This window comes from Dermochelys coriacea, chromosome 15 (genome assembly GCF_009764565.3).
Source record: "Dermochelys coriacea isolate rDerCor1 chromosome 15, rDerCor1.pri.v4, whole genome shotgun sequence".
Classification (NCBI taxonomy): Eukaryota; Metazoa; Chordata; order Testudines; family Dermochelyidae; genus Dermochelys; species Dermochelys coriacea.
The window spans coordinates 32,139,945-32,160,187 of record NC_050082.1 but is presented as its reverse complement, the minus strand read 5'-3'; the positions used below and the strand labels follow the sequence as shown (position 1 = coordinate 32,160,187).

Below are 20,243 nucleotides of genomic sequence, written 5' to 3'. Positions count from 1 at the left end.
CACCATCCCTGCGTCTTGCAGATATTTTCCTGACCACCAGTATCAGGTTTTCTGGAGAAATACATCAGTGAGCAGCTGGGACCTGTGCCCTCTCTGTTAGGCATTCCCACTTCAGCTAAGAGGGCTTCCTTTGGATCGTCAGGCCAAGAGTCCCTGTTCAGGAATCACACTGCCAGTGCTGCGGCTCTGCAGACAACCATTAGGAGGAGAGCCCAGAGTAAATGGAATAGGTGGTTTAAAGGACAACAATCCAACATTCTCTATAAAAATCTCCACATGACTGTTTCCTGCTTGTGTTCTTGCCGCAGACAATTAAATCACCCAAGAAAAAGCAGACTTCAGATGGCTGCATGCAGTAACAAAAGATTTACTCACCATTTCCCCAGCCGCCTGCTGCAGTAAATATCAGAAGAGATGTTGCATTGTTTCTGCAGATGTTCTTGTGCAGGCCAAACCCCAGACAGATTTCTCTTTGCACAGGAATAGTGCTGGGTTGTTCAGCTCAGCTCTCCCCTCTGCTGCAGTCCATTCCCCCCAGAAATTCTCTCACGGTCCCTTCCAGTCCTACAGGTCTATGAAAACCACAGGGGAACGATTGACAGCCACGGTCCATTGACACTATTTCCTTCCCAGCTCCAGCTTGTGCCTCTGTAGTATGGATGGAGCAGGGCTTGTTCTCCTGAATGCTTCTATCATCTCTTTCCCTTAGGGACACCTGGCATTGCTCAGGAAAATACAGCAGACATTGCACCTGGGTACACGGGCTGATGGAAGCCAGGCTCCTTGAAATGCAAAGCCCAGAACCATACTGTCCCTCACAATTTGAGAGGAAAACAGCCAGTTTGTAATGCTACTTCCCTAGCCTCCCTGTCAGGCTCAACAACTGAGTCAGGAATGTTGAGTCCCATCTCTTGCTATCTTGCTTCAGCCACATCCCAAAGTTACCACCCTCTGGTACCAGGGCTAAGATCATGGCATTTTCACTATGACCTTGTGGTGCTGAGACCTCTATCTTAGCTGCCCAATCTGTGAATGGGGATAGTGATCCTCCCTCCATGGGGGCTGTGAGAATGAACTATGTAAGTACTGTAAAAGCAGCAAAGAGTCTGTGGCACCTTTTAGACTAACAGACATATTGGAGCATAAGCTTTCATGGGTGAAAACCCACTTCATCAGATGCATGTAGTGGAAATTCCAGAGGCAGGTATAAATATGCAAGCAAGCAAGAATCAGGCTAGGGATACCGAGGTTAGTTCAATCAGGGAGGATGAGGCCCTCTTCTAGCAGTAGAGGTGTGAACACCAAGGGAGGAGAAACTGCTTTTGTAGTTGGCTAGCCATTCACAGTCTTTGTGAATGGCTAGCCAACTACATTCTGAGCATTCATTATCATTAAGGAAACAATGGTTTCTACTTTGCACAGGCCAGTATGACCTGGCCTGCAAAACTGCTACAGAGTGACTGCTCCATCCAGTCTCCTACGTGTTCAGAGATCAGGCGCCTCGGGAGAAGCTGCTTTGCATGTGAGTTGCTCTGCTCCTCAGTCAGGTTCTTTAGTTCTAAAAGAGCAGCTCCAGCATTTGAAACAGCGCAAACAGTCCCCACTGCAGCATCCGTTCTCTCCGCGCACCCCACGGGGCTAAAAGTTGCACACACTGAAAAGACCCTTTGGCTTGGGAGGTAGGTGGTGCTGCACAATTCTAGGGTGCTTTGGAGGGGAGACTTCTCGAGGTGAATTCCAAGGCTGCTGTAATGCGCGCTGCCTTCATCCCTGACTTGTGTTCACTGCAGTGTCTGAGGAGGAGAAAGTGTTCCTGGGAACAGTGAAGCAGCAAAGCACTGAGTCTGCACCCTTCTCTCTGGGCTGCTTGTGTGTATTTGTTATGGAAGAGAGAAGGACCGTAACCCTTGTTTGCACGTGCAGTGGGACTGCTAGGGAGTAAAGATTGCATCAAATGCCAGTAAACAGCCCCTGAAAGGAAACTAGAGGAAGGTTGTTTATGTTCCACCTGCTGTCAAAAGATGGATGATTCTGGGGCTCATCTTCTCATTGGCAGGGTTGTAGCTGCCTGTGAAGTGCCAGCTCTGGTTTTAACAGCTTAGGGACTTCCAGATTCCAGCTGCCTGTTCCTGGTTGTTTGGTCCCTTCACTCCCAGCCCTCATTGTCCCTTCTCCTCCCGCTCTGTGCTGTGCATCTTGCAAGAGGGGGCTGGCTTGTGATGGTCTAATTTGGCCCTACAGGGCTTCATGCCATGCTCACTTCATAATGCAGAATAACCCATGTTCATTCTTTCTTTCCTTCTCTCTCTCCTTATCTGCTACCCGAAGGCTGTTAAAAATATGGTGGGAATGGTGAGTACGACACACACCAGGGAACATTACTCCTCTGCAGAGGCAAGCCCTGGGTTCTGGAAAATTCTTCAGCCCCATTTCTCTGAGTTACAGTTTAATAGTCACCAAATTTTTAGGCCTGGGATTTGCTTAATTACTTCTAATGGGGAGAAAGGACACTGGTGTTGGGCCTGTGCCCCAGGTGTAGCGTAGATGAGGCTGGGAGTGGGGTTTTGTCCTTCCCCCTCCTCCCCACCCAGGCCTTCCCCTCTGTGCATGAATGCAGTTCCATGGGGGTACAAGAAGGGGAACTGCTCCTCGGAGGTCCTGGAAACATGAGGGAAATCTTGGGCTGTTTCACATAACTGACTTTGTCTTGTTTAGTGCAGCTGGGGTGTTCCTGGGTTTGGCCTCACACCGGATCAAATGGCCCAGTTACAGAATGGCCTTTAAGTGGCCATGAGCAGCCGCTAAGCACCTCCTCCTTTTCTTTCTTCCTGCAGTTTTCGTACTGAGCTTCCCTGCTGCCCTTTCTCTGAAAACAGCTGCACTCTAAGGGCTTGGCTACACTTGCAGATGTAGGGCGCTTTGGGTTAAACCACCCTTCATACAGCACAGTAGGGAAAGCGCTGCAATCTGTCCACACTGACAGCTGAAAGCGCACTGGTGTGGCCACATTTGCAGCTGCATTGGGAGCGGTGCATTATGGGCAGCTATCCCAGCGTTCAAGTGGCTGCAACGTGCTTTTCAAATGGGGAGGGGGTGGGGTGGAGTGTGTTGTGTGTATGTGGGGGGGGAGAGAGTGGGTTTTGGGGGTGCTGATAGTGTGTCAGCACACTGTCTTGTAATACAGACCTCCCCTCCCTCCTCCACCTCTCTCTCACTCACTCAAAGCAAACATTAGCTGTGGGGCCACTTCTGCATTCCTGCCAGAGTTCACAACAAAGACAAGAGAGGCCACTTCAGTTAATGGGATTATGGGACATTTTGGGAGGGCAATCAGAGCACTGTAACGTAACTCCTCATTCACACTGACACTGTAGCGTCTCACCCAATACGCAGCAAACCTTATCCCTCTCGGGGAGGTGGAGTACCAGCAGCGCTCTAGCGAGGAAGTCAGAGCGCTCTACGTGCCTTGCCAGTGTGGACGGGGAGTGAGTTAGAGTGCTCTGGGTGGCTTTATTGCGGTATAACATGCAAGTGTAGCCGAGGCCTAACTCACCTCACAGGGGTTCACATGTCCCTGCTGGAGTCTTCCCAGCACTAGTGCAGAATGTCTGGCCAGTTGTAGGGCCACTCCCTCTATACAGAGTGTGACCCCACTCGGGCAGCACCTTGACTACTGTACTAGACAGCGTACTAGTGACTATCCAGGACAAAGGCAGATTAGGTGTGACCCCACAAGCTGGGAATGTCAGCCAGGAGGTGAATGGGTTGGTATGGAAGGGCTGATGTTTGTTCTGTCATCCTCAGCTACATCAGGTCTTGGTTCAACTCCAAGCAGGAGAGAAGGAGCAGGATTTCTCCTCTGCACCGATCCAGGTCTCCATCAGTGTCCAGCTCTGGAGGCTTCCTGGCTGCCACGAGTTTCTGGCAGCCTTAGGTAAGAGCATGTTTCCTTATTTTATTGCTGCTGTCTGGTGTGGCCATCCAACACTTTACACTTCACAAGCACCTTCACTGCTTACATCATTTGGTATGTAGGACATGATGGCCCAGCTGCTCATTACCTGGCCGAGTGAATCCTTCTCCGGTCACTGTGAGCAGAGATTGCTCTCCCTGTGTGTTTGCCACATGGAGAACTTTGTGTGTATGTGTTACTCCTGGGGGCATTCTGCACCAAAAAATTAAAAATTCTGCTAATTTTATTTGTCAAAATAACACTACATAATCCATAGATTCATAGATAGATTCATAGATTATGATCATTATGATCATCTCGTCTGACCTCCTGCACAATGCAGGCCACAGAATCTCACCCACCCACTCCTGCAATAAATCTCTCACCTATGTCTGAGCTATTGAAGTCCTCAAATCATGGTTTAAAGACTTCAAGTGACCCGTGCCCCACGCTACAGAGGAAGGTGAAAAACCCCCAGGGCCTCTGCCAATCTGCCCTGGAGGAAAATTCCTTCCCAACCCCAAATATGGTGATCAGCTGAACCCTGAGCATATGGGCAAGATTCACCAGCCAGATACCCAGGAAAGCATTCTCTGCAGTAACTCAGATCCCATCCCATCTAACATCCCATCACAAGCTATTGGGCCTATTTACCATGAATATTTAAAGATCAATTAATTGCCAAAGTCATATTATGACATCACGCCAGTTTCAATTATTTTGGTAATTTATTTCAAAATACCTGTCAGCAATATGTCTGTAACAATACAGAGACACACAAATTCCTCCAGGAGTAGAGAGTTAAAGAAACCCTTATGACAACCCCGTTCCTGTTTCTCTGCCCGCTTCTTCCCCTCCAGAGCCCAGCCGGGGGCCAGATACCCATAATCCCTCCCCCCCAGAGCCCACCTGTGCGGGCCTCCCTCAGCCAATACACCCAAACCCCTTCTTCCCCAGAGCCCAGGGATCCAGAGGGAGAAACAGCCTGATGTCCTGTTCCAGGTTTGCACGGAGTTTCCTGCATGCCACCCTCTCTTTCTCTCAGGGCACGCTAACCCCCTAGCTCCTTCCCCCTCTCCCCAGCAATGTCGTCTATGCACGAGCTGGTCTCTGCCAAGTCCCATGGAACCTAGTGGTGGCTAGCAGCACTGCAGCCCATTTCTGTGGGGGAAGGGAAATTCTGCATGTACAAAATTCAGCATTGTGCAGTGGCACAAAATTTCCCCAGGACTTGTGTGTGTGTGTGTGTGCGTGTGTGTGAATGTGACTTTGACTTTCTGCACCCGAACACCACTTCAGTCAGCAGGACCTACGTTATATTGACTTCAAGTGGCAACTTCCGTTTGATTTGAGAGTAGTCCGGTTTTGCCTTGGCCCCATTTCATGGCAAGGGTATGTAAGTAGGTAATTAACGAGAGGGTACAACCGCTTAGAAGGAAAAGGAGTGGAAAGAAGACAAAGATAAGTCATTGCCTTCCTATCTGCCCTCCACCCTCATCCTTCCATGTGTCAGCGTCTCATGCCTTCTCTAGACTGCCCCGAACCCTCCCTGCACTGAATTCCAAGACCATTGCCCTCTCCATAGACCCACCGCTGCTACGATCCCTCTAAGAAATCAGCCAGTCAATGACTGCTGGAGGGGGCACATGGGGCATAATTAGCACTGACTCTATAAAAATCAGAAAAGGAGGCACCTTAGAGACTAACAAATTTATTAGAACATAAGCTTTCGTGAGCTACAGCTCACTTCATCGGATGCATGCTCTAATAAATTTGTTCGTCTCTAAGGTGCCACCGGTACTCCTTTTCTTTTTGCGAATAGAGACTAACACGGCTGCTACTCTGAAACCTATAAAAATCAGGAAAACATTTGCTAGCGTGTATATCTATAAAATAGAACATATCTGGTTATTTTTCTTTCCTCCATCCTGCCCAGGTAAGCTCCTCAGGGCAAGTACTGCGTCTTCATATGTGTTTGTACAGCACCCAGCACAATAAGGCCCCTATCGTTAGTGGGACACGTGGGCACTAACTGGAATAGACATATTAAATACTAACCAGGCAGCTACAGCACATTGGCACTGAGGAGACAGCCCTGAGCAAGGCCACTGCAAGATCTAGTGTCTGTTTGCTCGACGGGGATTATATGCAGCATCCAATGAAGTGAGCTGTAGCTCACGAAAGCTTATGCTCAAATAAATTTGTTAGTCTCTAAAGTGCCACAAGTACTCCTTTTCTTTTTGCGAATACAAACTAAGACGGCTGCTACTCTGAAACCTGTCATTATGCAGTGTCAGTAACTTACTGGGACCAGTTCAAGGTACAGAATCTTTGGGTGAGAAATGGTTTTCTGCTCTCTGTTCTCCTACAGGTTTTGACCTTTGTGAAGTTGGGCAGGAGGAGGTGATACTGAAAACTGGGAAACAAGCTAATAGGAGGACCATGCACTTTGCTCTCCAGTCCCTGCTGGCACTTTTTGGTAAGGCTACCTGCAGTGACATTATTTGATCTTGTTCCATCTGATGGCTGGAGGATGATGGTATCTATTGAAGTGGAGTATTATCATCTTTTGCACAGAGAAAAGCATCACACGCAGTTGCTTATCTAGTGAACCAGGGTGTGTGGCACTTCAAGCCTGTGTGTTGTCTGCCAGACAGCTCCCTGTGTGTTTAGACAGGCCCGAAGCTGGGGCAGCTAGCTCTCCACCACTGCTCTGACTATAGGACTCACTGCAAACATTAGAAGTAGGGATTTAAGGAGGAGAGGGAGTTTATTTGGCAAATACTATGGGTGGGGTGTCTTAGGCGCAAGGGGGTGCACTGAACGAGGCACAACGTGGGGGAAGGGGACACTTAATGGGCAAAGATTGGGCAGAGGATAGGGGGTGTGGATGAGCAAAAAGGAAATCTGGAGAGATTTCTGACTGTCCGAGGAAAATTTGAGAGATAGGTTGGTCACTTCGATCTCTAACGTCTATCATTCGTATAGTCACTAGTTCCCCTGGAGCTAAATCTCCTTTAGAGTAAAACGGAATGGCATTCAGCTCTCTACAAACAGAGAGTGGCTGTCAGTCAAGCAAATATGGATCATGTCCCTTAAACAGTTCAGGGGTATCACCCAGTTTCTACTACTTTGTAGTATGAATTAGTAGTGGGACAGCACTGAAGTCCTCTATTTATATAAAACAGAGACCACAGGGGCAGTATGGACTGCCACCTGTCAACATGCCTCAGCTACAATCTGGAGAGATCACTTCACTGATGAAAAGAGAGTTTAGATTCCATCAATGGGCCTTTCACTCAGCTAAGTCTACCAACAGGGGTGCAAACTGCAGTAGTATCTTTTTGTGCTGTGGATGCTTGTAGATTGTGGGACCAAGATTGAGCTCCACCAAATACCAGCTCATTCCAGACCTAAGCTGGCTTTGACTTGGTGTCCCATCAATGCAATGTTTGTTATTTCTTAACAGTCTCATGTCCTGTCGCTCTCACACTATTGCCTTGTGTGCCTACGATGGCTGCAAGCTGGATTTGTTCTCATTCCCTTATGGTACCATATAGGACTGGGGCAGCTAGAGTAAGGTGACTGCACCAGCAGCATGTTTAGGTATTTGTCCTAAATGAGCCTGCCATAGCCATGGCCCTATGACCACAGCTATAGAGTGCTCAGCAATGCAGAAATACTCTTCTAACCCTATGATTCTATGAGTCAGCACTTTCCTTCCAAGCATCTCAAAATGCTTTTCAAACGTTAATGGATTAGACCTCACAGCACTCCTGCAAGAAAGGGGAAATACTAGCCTTATTTCACAGACAGGAACATCGAGGCATGGAGCTTTTGTCTTGCCCTTGGTCACACAACCAGTCGATGCCAGAGTTAGGAATAGAACTCAGGTCGGTTGGCAGTTGGAGTCTTGTATAAAGAGGTGATTTGGAGGGCTAAAATATCAACTCAACCAAGTTCTTTTTAGAAGCATTGAGTTTCTGCATGCTCCTTTCCTGGGATGCACACATTACGTTTCTCACATAATTAGCCATTGTGTAGTGGAAGCAGCACTGGAGTTGTTAAACAAATGAGACTAGATCGTAGCAGTGAGACTGGGTGCATATAGTGTGCCATTTGCTTTCATTGTAATAAGTGCTGTTGTTTTCATTTATTTAGATTCTACAGAGTTGCCCAAACGTCTTAGCCTGGACAGTTCCTCATCACTGGAATCACTGGCTTCTGCTCAGTCCATTTCCAACCCAATGCCTTTGGGCTATCAGAACCCTCCATTCTCTCCTACTTGTCCAGACAGTATTGCATCAGATGCCATTTCTGTGTACAGCCTGAGCTCTATCGCTTCTTCAATGAGTTTTGTTTCCAAGCCAGAGAGCACATCAGAAAGTGCAGGGCACAGAGGGCGACAGGACTACGAAAGGCCTAAGAATGTCTATCCGCAAAGGTCCTCTGTGCCACGGAACCAGCTGTCTCCACAGACCAATGCTGCAGCCAGCAAAGACAATGAGGAGTATGAAGGATTTTCTATAATCAGCAGTGAGCCTATGGCAACTTATCAAGAAAATATAAAAACAAGATTTTCCCCTGATCACAAACAATCCAAAGCTGGTCAGTCTAGCAGGATTAAAGTTTCTGTCAGTTCCAAAGGGAGCATAAGTACCCCAAACTCCCCTGTTAAAATGACTCTTATTCCCAGTCCAAACTCACCTTTCCAAAAAGTTGGAAAACTTGCTAGTTCTGATACTGGAGAATCTGACCAATCTAGCACTGAAACTGACAGCACTGTCAAATCCCAAGAGGAGAACAACCCAAAGCTCGATCCACAAGAGTTGGCCCAGAAAATTCTGGAGGAGACTCAAAGTCACCTGATTGCTGTTGAACGTCTTCAAAGAAGTGGCAGTCAGATGAGCAAGAAGAACTCGGAAGATGGAGCAGCAGCTGGTGCTTCTGTATTCAGAGCCTCAGAGACCAGCGCGTTCAGTAGGCCACTGAGCTCCAGTCAGAGGAGTCATCCTTCACCAGTTACAATTAAACCAAAGCCTCCAACAAGGAGCTCATCCCTTCAGAAAGTGAGTTCTGGATATAACAGCCCCACAACATCGGAGATGTCCAACAAAGACGGCACAGGCCCATACAGTGGGCAGCCTTCTCCAAGTTCTGACTCTCATGGCTCATTAACTGAACACTCTCACTTTAAACTCAAGTACCCTAGCTCTCCTTACAGCGCTCATATTTCTAAATCTCCCAGAAATATCTCCCCAAGCTCAGGACATCAGTCTCCCGTGGGCAGCACCCCCTCTCCTGCTCTCTCTTACTCCTCAGCTGGTTCTGCTCGCTCCAGCCCCGCTGATGCCCCAGATATAGACAAATTAAAAATGGCTGCCATCGATGAAAAGGTGCAGGCCATCCACAACCTGAAAATGTTTTGGCAGAGCACTCCCCAACATTCCACAGGCCCCATGAAAATTTTCCGAGGAGCTCCTGGAACAATGACTGCTAAGAGAGATGTTCTCAGCTTGCTGAACTTATCTCCACGGCACAGCAAAGCCGAAAGTGCAGACAAACTGGAACTTAAGGAGTTATCTATTCAGCAACACCTTGCTTCTCCACAAAAAAATCCTCCAAATGGACACAGGCGCCCTGAAACTACCAATGCAGTGACTTCAACCCATTCTCCACCTTCCAATAGCATTCCAGGAACAGTACTCCCCTTGAAGCTGCCATCTGGAAATGGTTATAAATTTTTGTCACCAGGGAGATTTTTCCCTTCCTCCAAATGTTGAAATGTCTTTTGTACCAGTTGATTCAACTTGCAATCACATAAAGGTTCTCAGTATTTGCTTCTACCCACTTGCCTTGATCAATACAAAACCACAGAATATTACCCGAGAAGCCATGGTCAAATCCATGATTGAGTGTTGAGTAATGAGACAAATTAGTCTGGCACAGTGCATTACAGTATATGACAAGGGCCTTATGCAAATAGGTTTCAGTTCCTCTTGTCAGTACTTTGGCCAGATGCACCTGATGACCGTTTTGTATAGCGTTCACAGCTAATTCTGTGCAAAATGTTAGCCTTTAAACCACCTACATGTATTTCTTATCCTGAAAGGATGTTTACAGTTGGATTTTTATACAGAATTTATACATATCCAGGGATTGGGGAAGGAGGCGAGACGAGGCAAATCTTCCATTTTATGCCACAAGGATAATGCACACAACGTTCTGTCCACAGAATAAGTACAAGCCATTGCTTTTATGCTTCCAGGGGCTGCGCGGGGGAGTAGATGATGATGTAACTCAGTGAAATTGCTGTTAGCCAAATGCAAGCATATGTGAGAAAATGCTAGCAATGTACAACTCCTTGGCAACACTGTATTGGTGATTACAACACATCATTCTGGTGCTGTGCTGGTGACATGCCGATAAGGTAGAAACGGATGTTCCAGTCTTAATTCCTCTTTCAGTTAACTTTTTCTGAAGAAATACCTTTTAGGCTGAAATTTCCATTGAGTGATCTGACCCCAAAAGAACGTTTTGGTAAGTAATGAACAAAATCCCATATCTGAGTAGTGGGAGAGTGACAGATACAAGTTCTGGTTTTACAAACTGATACCTTTGTTGCACATAATTTTACAAGGGTAAGTTTTTCATATCAGAAGGTAGCTGGTCAGCACAGAACTTTTCTGTTTAATTCTGAAAACGAGAGGGAGATTCACAGTGAATGTGAGAGAGGGTTACGCAGTGTGCAGGTCCTAAACATGCAGAAATCAGACATTGACATGTGATTTAGTGATCACATGTTCAGGGAGCTCTCTCCATTACTGCTAGATCTTCCCAATCTCCTTCCCTGTTATCTTGCTTTCAGGGCCAATATATGCAAATTAAATAGGTCTGTGTCATTGTGCAAACAGTCCGCACATAGGATGGAAAGTGCAAACTGACTGCACATTAAAATCTATGCACCTGGGCCTGTTAACCCCTTCTCCCTGGGCCAAGTGGGAAGGCCAAGAGCACTCCTGCAGCTAGGAGGGGAGGACAGGCTGGGCAACAGCCAGCACAAGGTGAGGCGGAGCTAAGGCAGTTGGGAATCAGGCTGGGGAAACTTCTTGTTTTTAAAGAAGGCCATTAAATACAAACCACAGAGTTAATGTAACAAAGACAGAATTTACGTGCACTGAAGTCAGGACATACACAACAACATAAACTCAGCCGCACTGCATATCTAGCTCAAAGCAAAGTATTACACAGGCAATGTGCTGTGAGTCTTTGAGAAGGAACAAAGTGAAGGCACCTGGTTTCTGCTCTAGACTCTTCCCCAATTCACTGTGAGACTTTGGACTAGTCACTTCACCCCACTGTGCCTGAGCGCCCCCATCTGTCAAATGGGGGTAGTAATACTTACCTACCTACCTCACAGGGGTGTTGTGAGGCTTAATTAATTAGGCCTCAATTTTTAGTTAGACTTCAGCTCAGCTCCTGGTATTGTGCTCTGTAGTAGAGGCCTATCTACATGAATTGTGGGTGCAATCAACTGGCTCGGCTTCTAGCTGGGCATAGCTGTAGATGCATAAAATTGTGTCACCCAGACCCTTTTTGAAACTCTAGGTCTTAATGTTTGTGAGGCTCTTTGAAATCCTGGATGAAAGGTGCTACAGCCGTACAAAGCATTAAATTCTCATGGCTATAATACAAAATACTGGCCCTGATTAGCATTTAAAAACCCTATGGTTTGGAGAGAAATGCTTGTCTTATCACAACTGCAAGAAACTAAATGCAAGCACTACAGATACCAGATGTCAGGGGATGTGCATGTAGACAGTTAATAGAGAGAGGGATGATCATGAAACTTTCAGCGCAAAAGACCAGGAAGAGCTTAATGCTCCACTTACAGATATTAGAAAATGTGGCAAAACAGTAAGCTAAATCTAGTACACGTCTTACTAGATGAAAATTATTTGGCTGTTGCATTACAGCTTCCTATGTGGGTGAAGTAATATATTTTATTGGCCCAACTTCTGTTGGTGAGAGAGAGAAGCTTTGAGCTCCACAGAGCTCTTCCTCGAGTCTGGAAAGGTACAAAAGCCAGATCTATACTACAGACTTATATTAGTATAACTACATCACACGGGGGTGAAATATCCACACCCCTGACATAGTTATACCAACCTAACCTCCCGCCCTCTTGTAGACAGTACTATGTCGACGGGACAGCTTCTCCCATTGACAGAACTACCACCTCTCAGGGAGGTGGATTAGCTATGCAGACACTTCTCCTGTCGGCATAGGAGTATCTTCACTTAAGCACTATAGCAGCACAGTTGCAGTGTTTTAAGTAAAAAAGAACAGGAGTACTTGTGGCACCTTAGAGACTAACAAATTTATTTGAGCATAAGCTGTAGCTCACGAAAGCTTATGCTCAAATAAATTTGTTAGTCTCTAAGGTGCCACAAGTCCTCCTTTTCTTTTTTGCGAATACAGACTAACACAGCTGCTACTCTGAAACCTAGTATTTTAAGTGCAGACCTAAAAGTATGACAGCTAAATACAAGATTGACTAGATAGTTTAGTATAAGTAATTAGCACATATTTTAAGGTACTGTTCATGGTGAAGTGACCCATTAACAATCCTGCCGTCATAGCACAAAAAGGGGGGTTAGTGGGTTATAGATGGTTGTAATAAGCCATGAATGCAGTGTCTCTGATCAGTCCAGGATTTGTAGTGTCTAGCAAAGTTATGAATTTAAGCTTCCAGGCTTGTCTTTTGAAAGTGTTGTGCAGGTTTCCTTTGAAGATGAGGACTGATAGGTCAGATATACAGCGATCCCTTTGAAAAGTGTTCATCCACAGGTGACAGGGTTTTTTTGTCCTTAATCATTTTTCTGTGAGAGTTCATTGAGGAGCATAGTGATAGTCTGGTTTCACCCATGTAGTTGTTGTAATTGTTATTGAGGCATTAGTACACTAGATGAGGTAATTCAAAAACAGAAGCCTGTGAACTTAAATTCATGACCTTCCTAGACACTGAAAATACTGGTCTTAAATAGACACTAGATTTCTGGTTTATTACAACTATCTGTAACCAGGCTACATCTACACTACAAATTACTTCGATATAATTTACATCACTCAGGAGTATGTCCTATGTCTACAGGGGTGTTAACAGGTCACTTCACTTTGAATGGTCCCTTATAATATGTGCTAACTACTTATGCTAAACTATCTGTTCCATCTTGCTGTGACACTCTTTGGGCTTGTCTTCATGTACAGCAGTGCAGCTGCACCAGCATGAAGACAAGCCCTTGGGCTACGTCAACACTGTCAGCACAAAGAAAAGGAGTACTTGTGGCACCTTAGAGACTAACAAATTTATTAGAGCATAAGCTTTCGTGAGCTATAGCTCACTTCATCAGATGCATCCGATGAAGTGAGCTGTAGCTCACGAAAGCTTATGCTCTAATAAATGTGTTAGTCTCTAAGGTGCCACAAGTACTCCTTTTCTTTTTGCGAATACAGACTAACACGGGTGCTACTCTGAAAACTGTCAGCACAATTGTGGTGCTAAAGCCTTGCTGCTCTAAGGCATGCAGTGTACCCACTCTATGTGGGCAGGAGAGAGCTCTCCTGCCATTGAGAGGCAGTAGCACTGTCGGCGAGAGAGCATCTCCCACAGACAAAATGCTCTCCACACCGGCACTTTTCGTTGGTAAAACTTTTATTGGTCAGGGTATGGTTTTTTCCCCCACCCGAGCTACAAAATTTTACTGTGCAGTGTAGACATAGCCTTAGTACTTTTCCCAGACCTGAAGAACTCTGTGTAGCTTGAAAGCTTCTCTCTCACACCAACCAAAGTTGGTCCAATAAACAATATGACCTCACCCACCTTGTTTCTCTAATATCCTGGGACCGACATGGCTACAACCCCACTGCCTTCAGCTTCCTATGTGACAGTTCGGCCCAAGGGGTTATCCTTTCTTAATTAGCCCAGAAGCATTAGAATAAGGGGAAGAAATATGTCAGTACAACAGCTAAGAAATTTTGTAAATGACAACGAAGATGTTGATGATGCAAATTAATTTAGCCACATTTGTTCAGGCCACTGAGAGACCCCATAGGTTCCACTCCAGTTCTACTCAACTTTACCATTTCAGTACAACATCTTAAAAACATCAAGATTGGAGGTGGGCAGCTTTTCATTTACATAACAGCACGTACTCCCTGCTGTGCTGCATGATATGCCAGAAATCCCCCCTATATATGTTCCATACATGGCACTATAATCATGCAGAACTGACACAGTTCAAAAGCTGTCATTTTGGTACAGCCTATTTTCACACCTCCAGAGGGCTTCGTACTAGCAACTGAACTTTCAGAAAATCTGGATCAGTAAAAATGTATTAAAGAGGTAAGTGATTCCGGTGCAGAGAAGAGGGGAGTTCAGTATTTGGGGAATTGGTGGTGTATAAATATGGATGATTTGGAGACTGCATTTCTATGGACACATGGCACTTCTACTGATTTTACTGAGAGCTGTGAACATCACACACTTCCTGCCTGCTCCTGGGCTGGAGACACCTCACAAACCCTCACACCTCACTTCCCAGCCCCATAGATGAGAAATGATCAGATTTGCCATTTATGTGGTAAATTCAGGAAGTGAAAATAACCCACTGTTCTCCTTTTGATATTAGAATCCCTTCTGTGGAAGTTACATGCGTTTGTCGTCATATTTGTGCATGGTACAAGTGATAACTCTGCTTAATAAGAGCAATAAGAACTAGGTATTATCCACTTTCACAATAAATCTCCCACATGCAAAAAATATCCCTAAGGCAATAGAATATATTTGTTTAGTTTTGCTCAGTATGTTTTACTGTGTGAAATACTAATTATGAATATTTTGTTGACTGTCTTTAGCTAAATGGAAAGAGCCAAAAGTCAAATTTTGTCCTTATTTCATTAGGTGGCCTGAACTAGCCAGGTGCTGATTCTTCTTTTTATCAGACCCTTTTTTAAACAAGGAAACAAAAAGGTTCATACTGAAAAACTGTTGAGGTAAAGGTAGCTAAGGGGACACTCCAACCATGAATCCTACCCCTCAGCGACATTTCCCTTCAACTGGTACCACTTTTTCACTAAACATTTGTTTTAGGTTATAGGGTAGGCACCAAGCTTGCAGAAAATCTGCATGCCCATTTAAGAAGCACTGATCACTTGAGGCTGGGTGACAATGAATTTGAGCGATTTCAGTAAATATGGGAATATTGTAATGCATCTATTCTGCCATGTCCAGAAAGGCTGTACATGTGTATTGTGAACTGGGCTCTTAAGTTGCAGAAATCTTGCAAAAGAACTTTGAAGATGGTAACTCAAGGAAGACTAGTCAGCTAAGACCCTTCTCCCATGCAGCAGCTCTTTAGCACTCACTCTCCTTGTATGCAGTATTAGCCATGTTTGGCCTATATGGACTTTTTTGTAAATTAAAACTCTGTTTCCAGACAGCATTAAACATTTTATATTACAAAATTTACCATGTAAAAAGAATTTCATATTTTTGAAATTGCTAGGGCATTTGGCCTTCTTTCTTTGTGATTTCAGTGTCTATTAAAGCATGAGTTCTCTCAGTACTTTAGTGTTGTGTCCTAGGATCACATTTCTAATGGATTGTTTAGTCCTCTGACTTCCCTACTCCAGACATCTGGCCATGGACGACTGCTAACTACCTTCATCCTCAGCCTCCAGATAAGACATTTGTCATGCAATAATTTACATGCTGTGGCTACGGAACATCAGCGGCCAGTTCCAACACTATGGCAACTGCCAATGTCTTCTAGTGTGGCAATGGGAGGGTTAGTGAGAGCTCCATTTGCTTCCTGTTGTAGAAGACAGTACTCCAATCAGAAAGAGAAGTAATGGTATAGACGCCTATTCTTCCACCAGCATGGGATGGTAGAGCCAACATTTGCTCAATTTCCCTGTTTCTGCCAACAGCAATGAGAAGCGGAGGGGTGATATATCCCCCAGAATCTTTGTCTGCTGGAGCTGTGGTAGAGGGCAGAGTTAAACAAGCTTGTTTGATTTAAGCTAGTCTTTCACAGTGATGTATGTAAGGTCAGTTACTGCTTAGATGCTGTGACAACATGGGCAGCAGGCAATAACTAGAATTTGCCTTTTTATTCTATGTAAGGTGTGTCTGTGGGGCTTATCACTCAGCTATCTGTGCGATCTCTAGCTGTACAAACAGAACAGAACATCTATGGGGCCTATTGCTCAACTATTTGTGATCTCTAGTTGCACAAGCATAACACACTGTAAGAGGCTTAGCCCAAATATCTGAAACACCAGGGTTCCTCACCCTCAGGATCTCCAACTCCTCGCAAGAATTAGCAACTTAACCCGTGATAGCATTGCTTGGACAGGCTGCTTGGTTACCACTGAACTCCTCGCCTGTTGGAAGGAGCTTTCCAAGGAGCGAGTTTTGTATATTTGGAGTGGCAAGTACTGCAGCCCTCAGATGGGAGTTTTGTAGCTCACTGCTCCTGATTGCACTCTTGCCCTGTCAGCCAAGCACCATATTTCCACGGTGATGAGCAGACTGGTGTTAATGGGATCGGTCCCATTGTTTCCTATTGGCTTGCCTCATTCTTGTTCCTAAGATTGTGGCACCTCCTCACAAATGCATAAAGAATACTAGGTTTCAGAGTAGCAGCCGTGTTTCATAAAGAATACTGTGTCTATTTCGTTCAGAGATGTATTTTTAGAGTGCCAACCATTGCAAGATTTCATTGCACCACTGGACAAACATCAGGGATTTGGCTAAAAGTTTAATATCTAAATTGGTCCAACTACATTTCCTGGGACAAAAGCAAATGATTAGGGACACTGGCATTTAGACTAAAGCGAGTGCAGCCTTTCTCAGAATGAGACATACAGTACATTCGCCTGATGTACTCTGTGCATCTGAACCACACCCCTCAATATAGCCTATTGGCTGAAACATACCACTTTAGTCTTTTGACATAACAGGGAAAATGGCTACATTTAGAAAATGTTACATTATTTACAGTCAATTATATGACCATTTTTTATGTTATATTGGTAATAAACCCATCCTTTGTCTTGGAAGCCAATCATCAAGAAAGAACACACGTAGTAGCAGAATTAGTGAAGGCAGGAAAGCAGAATTCTTCCTTTTAGTGGAATACTGCTCTCTCTACAGTCTTGTAAAGCCACAGATTTCACGCTGATGATCACGTACAAAAGGTGTAAGAATAATGTACCTTTTAAGTGGATGGTGAGCCAGGCTATGAGCCCAATGTAGTGTCTGAAATTTAAATGTGAATTTCCAGTCTTTTAAATGCTCAGCTATTTTTAAACACTAACTCTGAGGTTGTTATAAAAGTAATTTTAGATTAACAGTTTTTTATATGAAAAGTCCTGAATTTCAGAGATGCCTGATAATCTGTAGCAACTCTCAGTTGGGAGAAACATTATTAATTTTGGAAATGCCTGTTCCTTCATTGCAAGCAAGTGAGAAGAATTTAATTTATCCTCCCTTTGTGTCTGAGTTCGCAAAGGCTAATGTGTTCGTCTCCTCTTCTCTGACCTGATTCTTTTGCACTGCTTACGTGGGACAAAGGAGCTGGAATCTGGCCAGTTGAGAATTCCCCAGTGCTCTCAGCTGATGCAGAGCTGGCTCCTGGGTGAACCCTCCTGGCCATTGCCCCTTGTGTTCTACTCCATTCGACCAATTTTCAGCCGGGCTATGGTCCCCTAGGGGATAGATGCAACTGTCATAAATTAGAGCAGCCACTAAGATGACACAAACCTGTCCACAGAATCAAGGAGCCATAATCTGCTCCCAGATGGCACTCACAGCAGTTCTTAGTGTAGGTGAAAATCTGACCTAATATACCTATTAGCAAATCTTTTTGCAAAGCTCACAAAATGAAAAAACTTTCCATTTGTTTTACCATTAATAACCCATATGCACAGGTTTGTAATCACTTTGTAAATCTGCAGTAGGATATTTCTACTAACTTCTCAGTTTGCAGATGAAATGTGTTTCCGTCTCTTGGAAGGTACAGATTCTGCTGCAAATAGCCAGTAACCATTAAGGTGCTAATACCTTTAAAAATGTTCGATTCACAATCAAGAATGGCAAGCCCAACCAATGTTATTTTCATTGAGAAACTGAAATCCCTAGGGAGTCAGCAGCTCTATACGCAACTACAGCAGATAAGGTACTGAGTCTGTATCCAAGTTGTGGAGCCTCCAGGATGCAGCCATTCAAGACAATACTATTGTGTGTGGTATAATTTGGATATAAACAAAGAGAATGAGGGTTTCAGAGAAAGCATAGACTGTAGCTAGCTGGGTAAACAAAAGACAAATGTTGTCCATATGGGCGGAGAGTTGCAACAGCTGACGGCAGTCAGTCTATATTTTGAAAACCACATAAAGGAAAATATTAAAAGCTTGAGTGCTTAGTGCGGCCCTTGCTGGGCGCTTTATCACTCTCTTACCTTCCAGACAAAGTCAGTGGGATGTATATCCCCAACCGTGTCCAAGAGACTCAGATGGGAGGATCTTCTTTGTGGCTTTGAAATCTGAAATCTCCTGCTAATATGTTTCCTTTAAAGCCTGTTGTACCATGGGCCTCTCTAGATCAGGAAAATGAGATATGTTTAGCACACTTGTTCGTTAACATGTTTTTAAATACACGTCGCACCTTGTAGGCAAAGGCAGTGGTGTTTAAAAATGTGTTAGCTAATTACAGTCAGAGTAGCAGCCGTGTTAGTCTGTATTCGCAAAAAGAAAAGGAGTACTTGTGGCACCTTAGAGACTAACAAATTTATTAGAGCATAAGCTTTCGTGAGCTACAGCTCACTTCATCGGATGCATTTGGTGGAAAAAACAGAGGAGAGATTTATATACACACACACAGAGAACATGAAAAAATGGGTTTATCATACACACTGTAAGGAGAGTGATCACTTAAGATAAGCCATCACCAACAGCAGGGGGGGGAAAGGAGGAAAACCTTTCATGGTGACAAGCAGGTAGGCTAATTCCAGCAGTTAACAAGAATATCAGAGGAACAGTGGGGGGTGGGGTGGGAGGGAGAAATACCATGGGGAAATAGTTTTACTTTGTGTAATGACTCATCCATTCCCAGTCTCTATTCAAGCCTACAATACCCACCTACTGAAGTGAAGAAACAGATTGACAGAGCCAGAAGAGTACCCAGAAGTCACCTACTACAGGACAGGCCCAACAAAGAAAACAACAGAACGCCACTAGCCATCACCTTCAGCCCCCAACTAAAACCTCTCCAACGCATCATCAAGGAACTACAACCTATCCTGAAGGACGAGCCATCGCTCTCTCAGATCTTGGGAGACAGACCAGTCCTTGCTTACAGACAGCCCCCCAATCTGAAGCAAATACTCACCAGCAACCACACACCACACAACAGAACCACTAACCCAGGAACCTATCCTTGCAACAAAGCCCGTTGCCAACTCTGTCCACATATCTATTCAGGGGACACCATCATAGGGCATAATCACATCAGCCACACTATCAGAGGCTCCTTCACCTGCGCATCTACCAATGTGATATATGCCATCATGTGCCAGCAATGCCCCTCTGCCATGTACATTGGCCAAACTGGACAGTGTCTACGTAAAAGAATGAATGGACACAAATCAGACGTCAAGAATTATAACATTCAAAAACCAGTTGGAGAACACTTCAATCTCTCTGGTCACTCGATCACAGACCTAAGAGTGGCTATACTTCAACAAAAAAGCTTCAAAAACAGACTCCAACGAGAGACTGCTGAATTGGAATTAATTTGCAAACTGGATACAATTAACTTAGGCTTGAATAGAGACTGGGAATGGATGAGTCATTACACAAAGTAAAACTATTTCCCCATGGTATTTCTCCCTCCCACCCCACCCCCCATTGTTCCTCTGATATTCTTGTTAACTGCTGGAATTAGCCTACCTGCTTGTCACCATGAAAGGTTTTCCTCCTTTCCCCCCCCTGCTGTTGGTGATGGCTTATCTTAAGTGATCACTCTCCTTACAGTGTGTATGATAAACCCATTGTTTCATGTTCTCTGTGTGTGTGTGTATATAAATCTCTCCTCTGTTTTTTCCACCAAATGCATCCGATGAAGTGAGCTGTAGCTCACGAAAGCTTATGCTCTAATAAATTTGTTAGTCTCTAAGGTGCCACAAGTACTCCTTTTCTTTTTGCTAATTACAGTCAGTGCACCATC

At 44.8% G+C, this 20,243-nt stretch overlaps 1 protein-coding gene and 1 long non-coding RNA gene across 7 annotated transcripts in view; one reads left to right on the top strand and one right to left on the bottom strand.

Moving 5' to 3' along the window:
* TTC28 (tetratricopeptide repeat domain 28) overlaps positions 1-11,808 on the top strand; it is a 504,341-nt gene extending 492,533 nt beyond the window's left edge. For 2 of the 3 annotated variants that reach the window (XM_038373837.2, XM_038373838.2), the window contains 4 exons: positions 2,329-2,352; positions 3,805-3,934; positions 6,324-6,431; positions 8,114-11,808. In XM_038373837.2, coding sequence (XP_038229765.1) covers positions 2,329-2,352; positions 3,805-3,934; positions 6,324-6,431; positions 8,114-9,735 — 1,884 coding nt within the window. In that variant the 3' untranslated portion in view covers positions 9,736-11,808. The remainder of the gene's footprint in view (positions 1-2,328; positions 2,353-3,804; positions 3,935-6,323; positions 6,432-8,113) is intronic. The other variant, XM_043498375.1, reaches the window with a different exon arrangement.
* LOC122456838 overlaps positions 1-20,243 on the bottom strand; it is a 96,278-nt gene that overhangs the window by 44,607 nt on the left and 31,428 nt on the right. For all 4 annotated transcript variants that reach the window (XR_006275930.1, XR_006275932.1, XR_006275933.1 and 1 more), the window contains exon 3: positions 18,478-18,615. This is a non-coding gene — a long non-coding RNA (uncharacterized LOC122456838). The remainder of the gene's footprint in view (positions 1-18,477; positions 18,616-20,243) is intronic.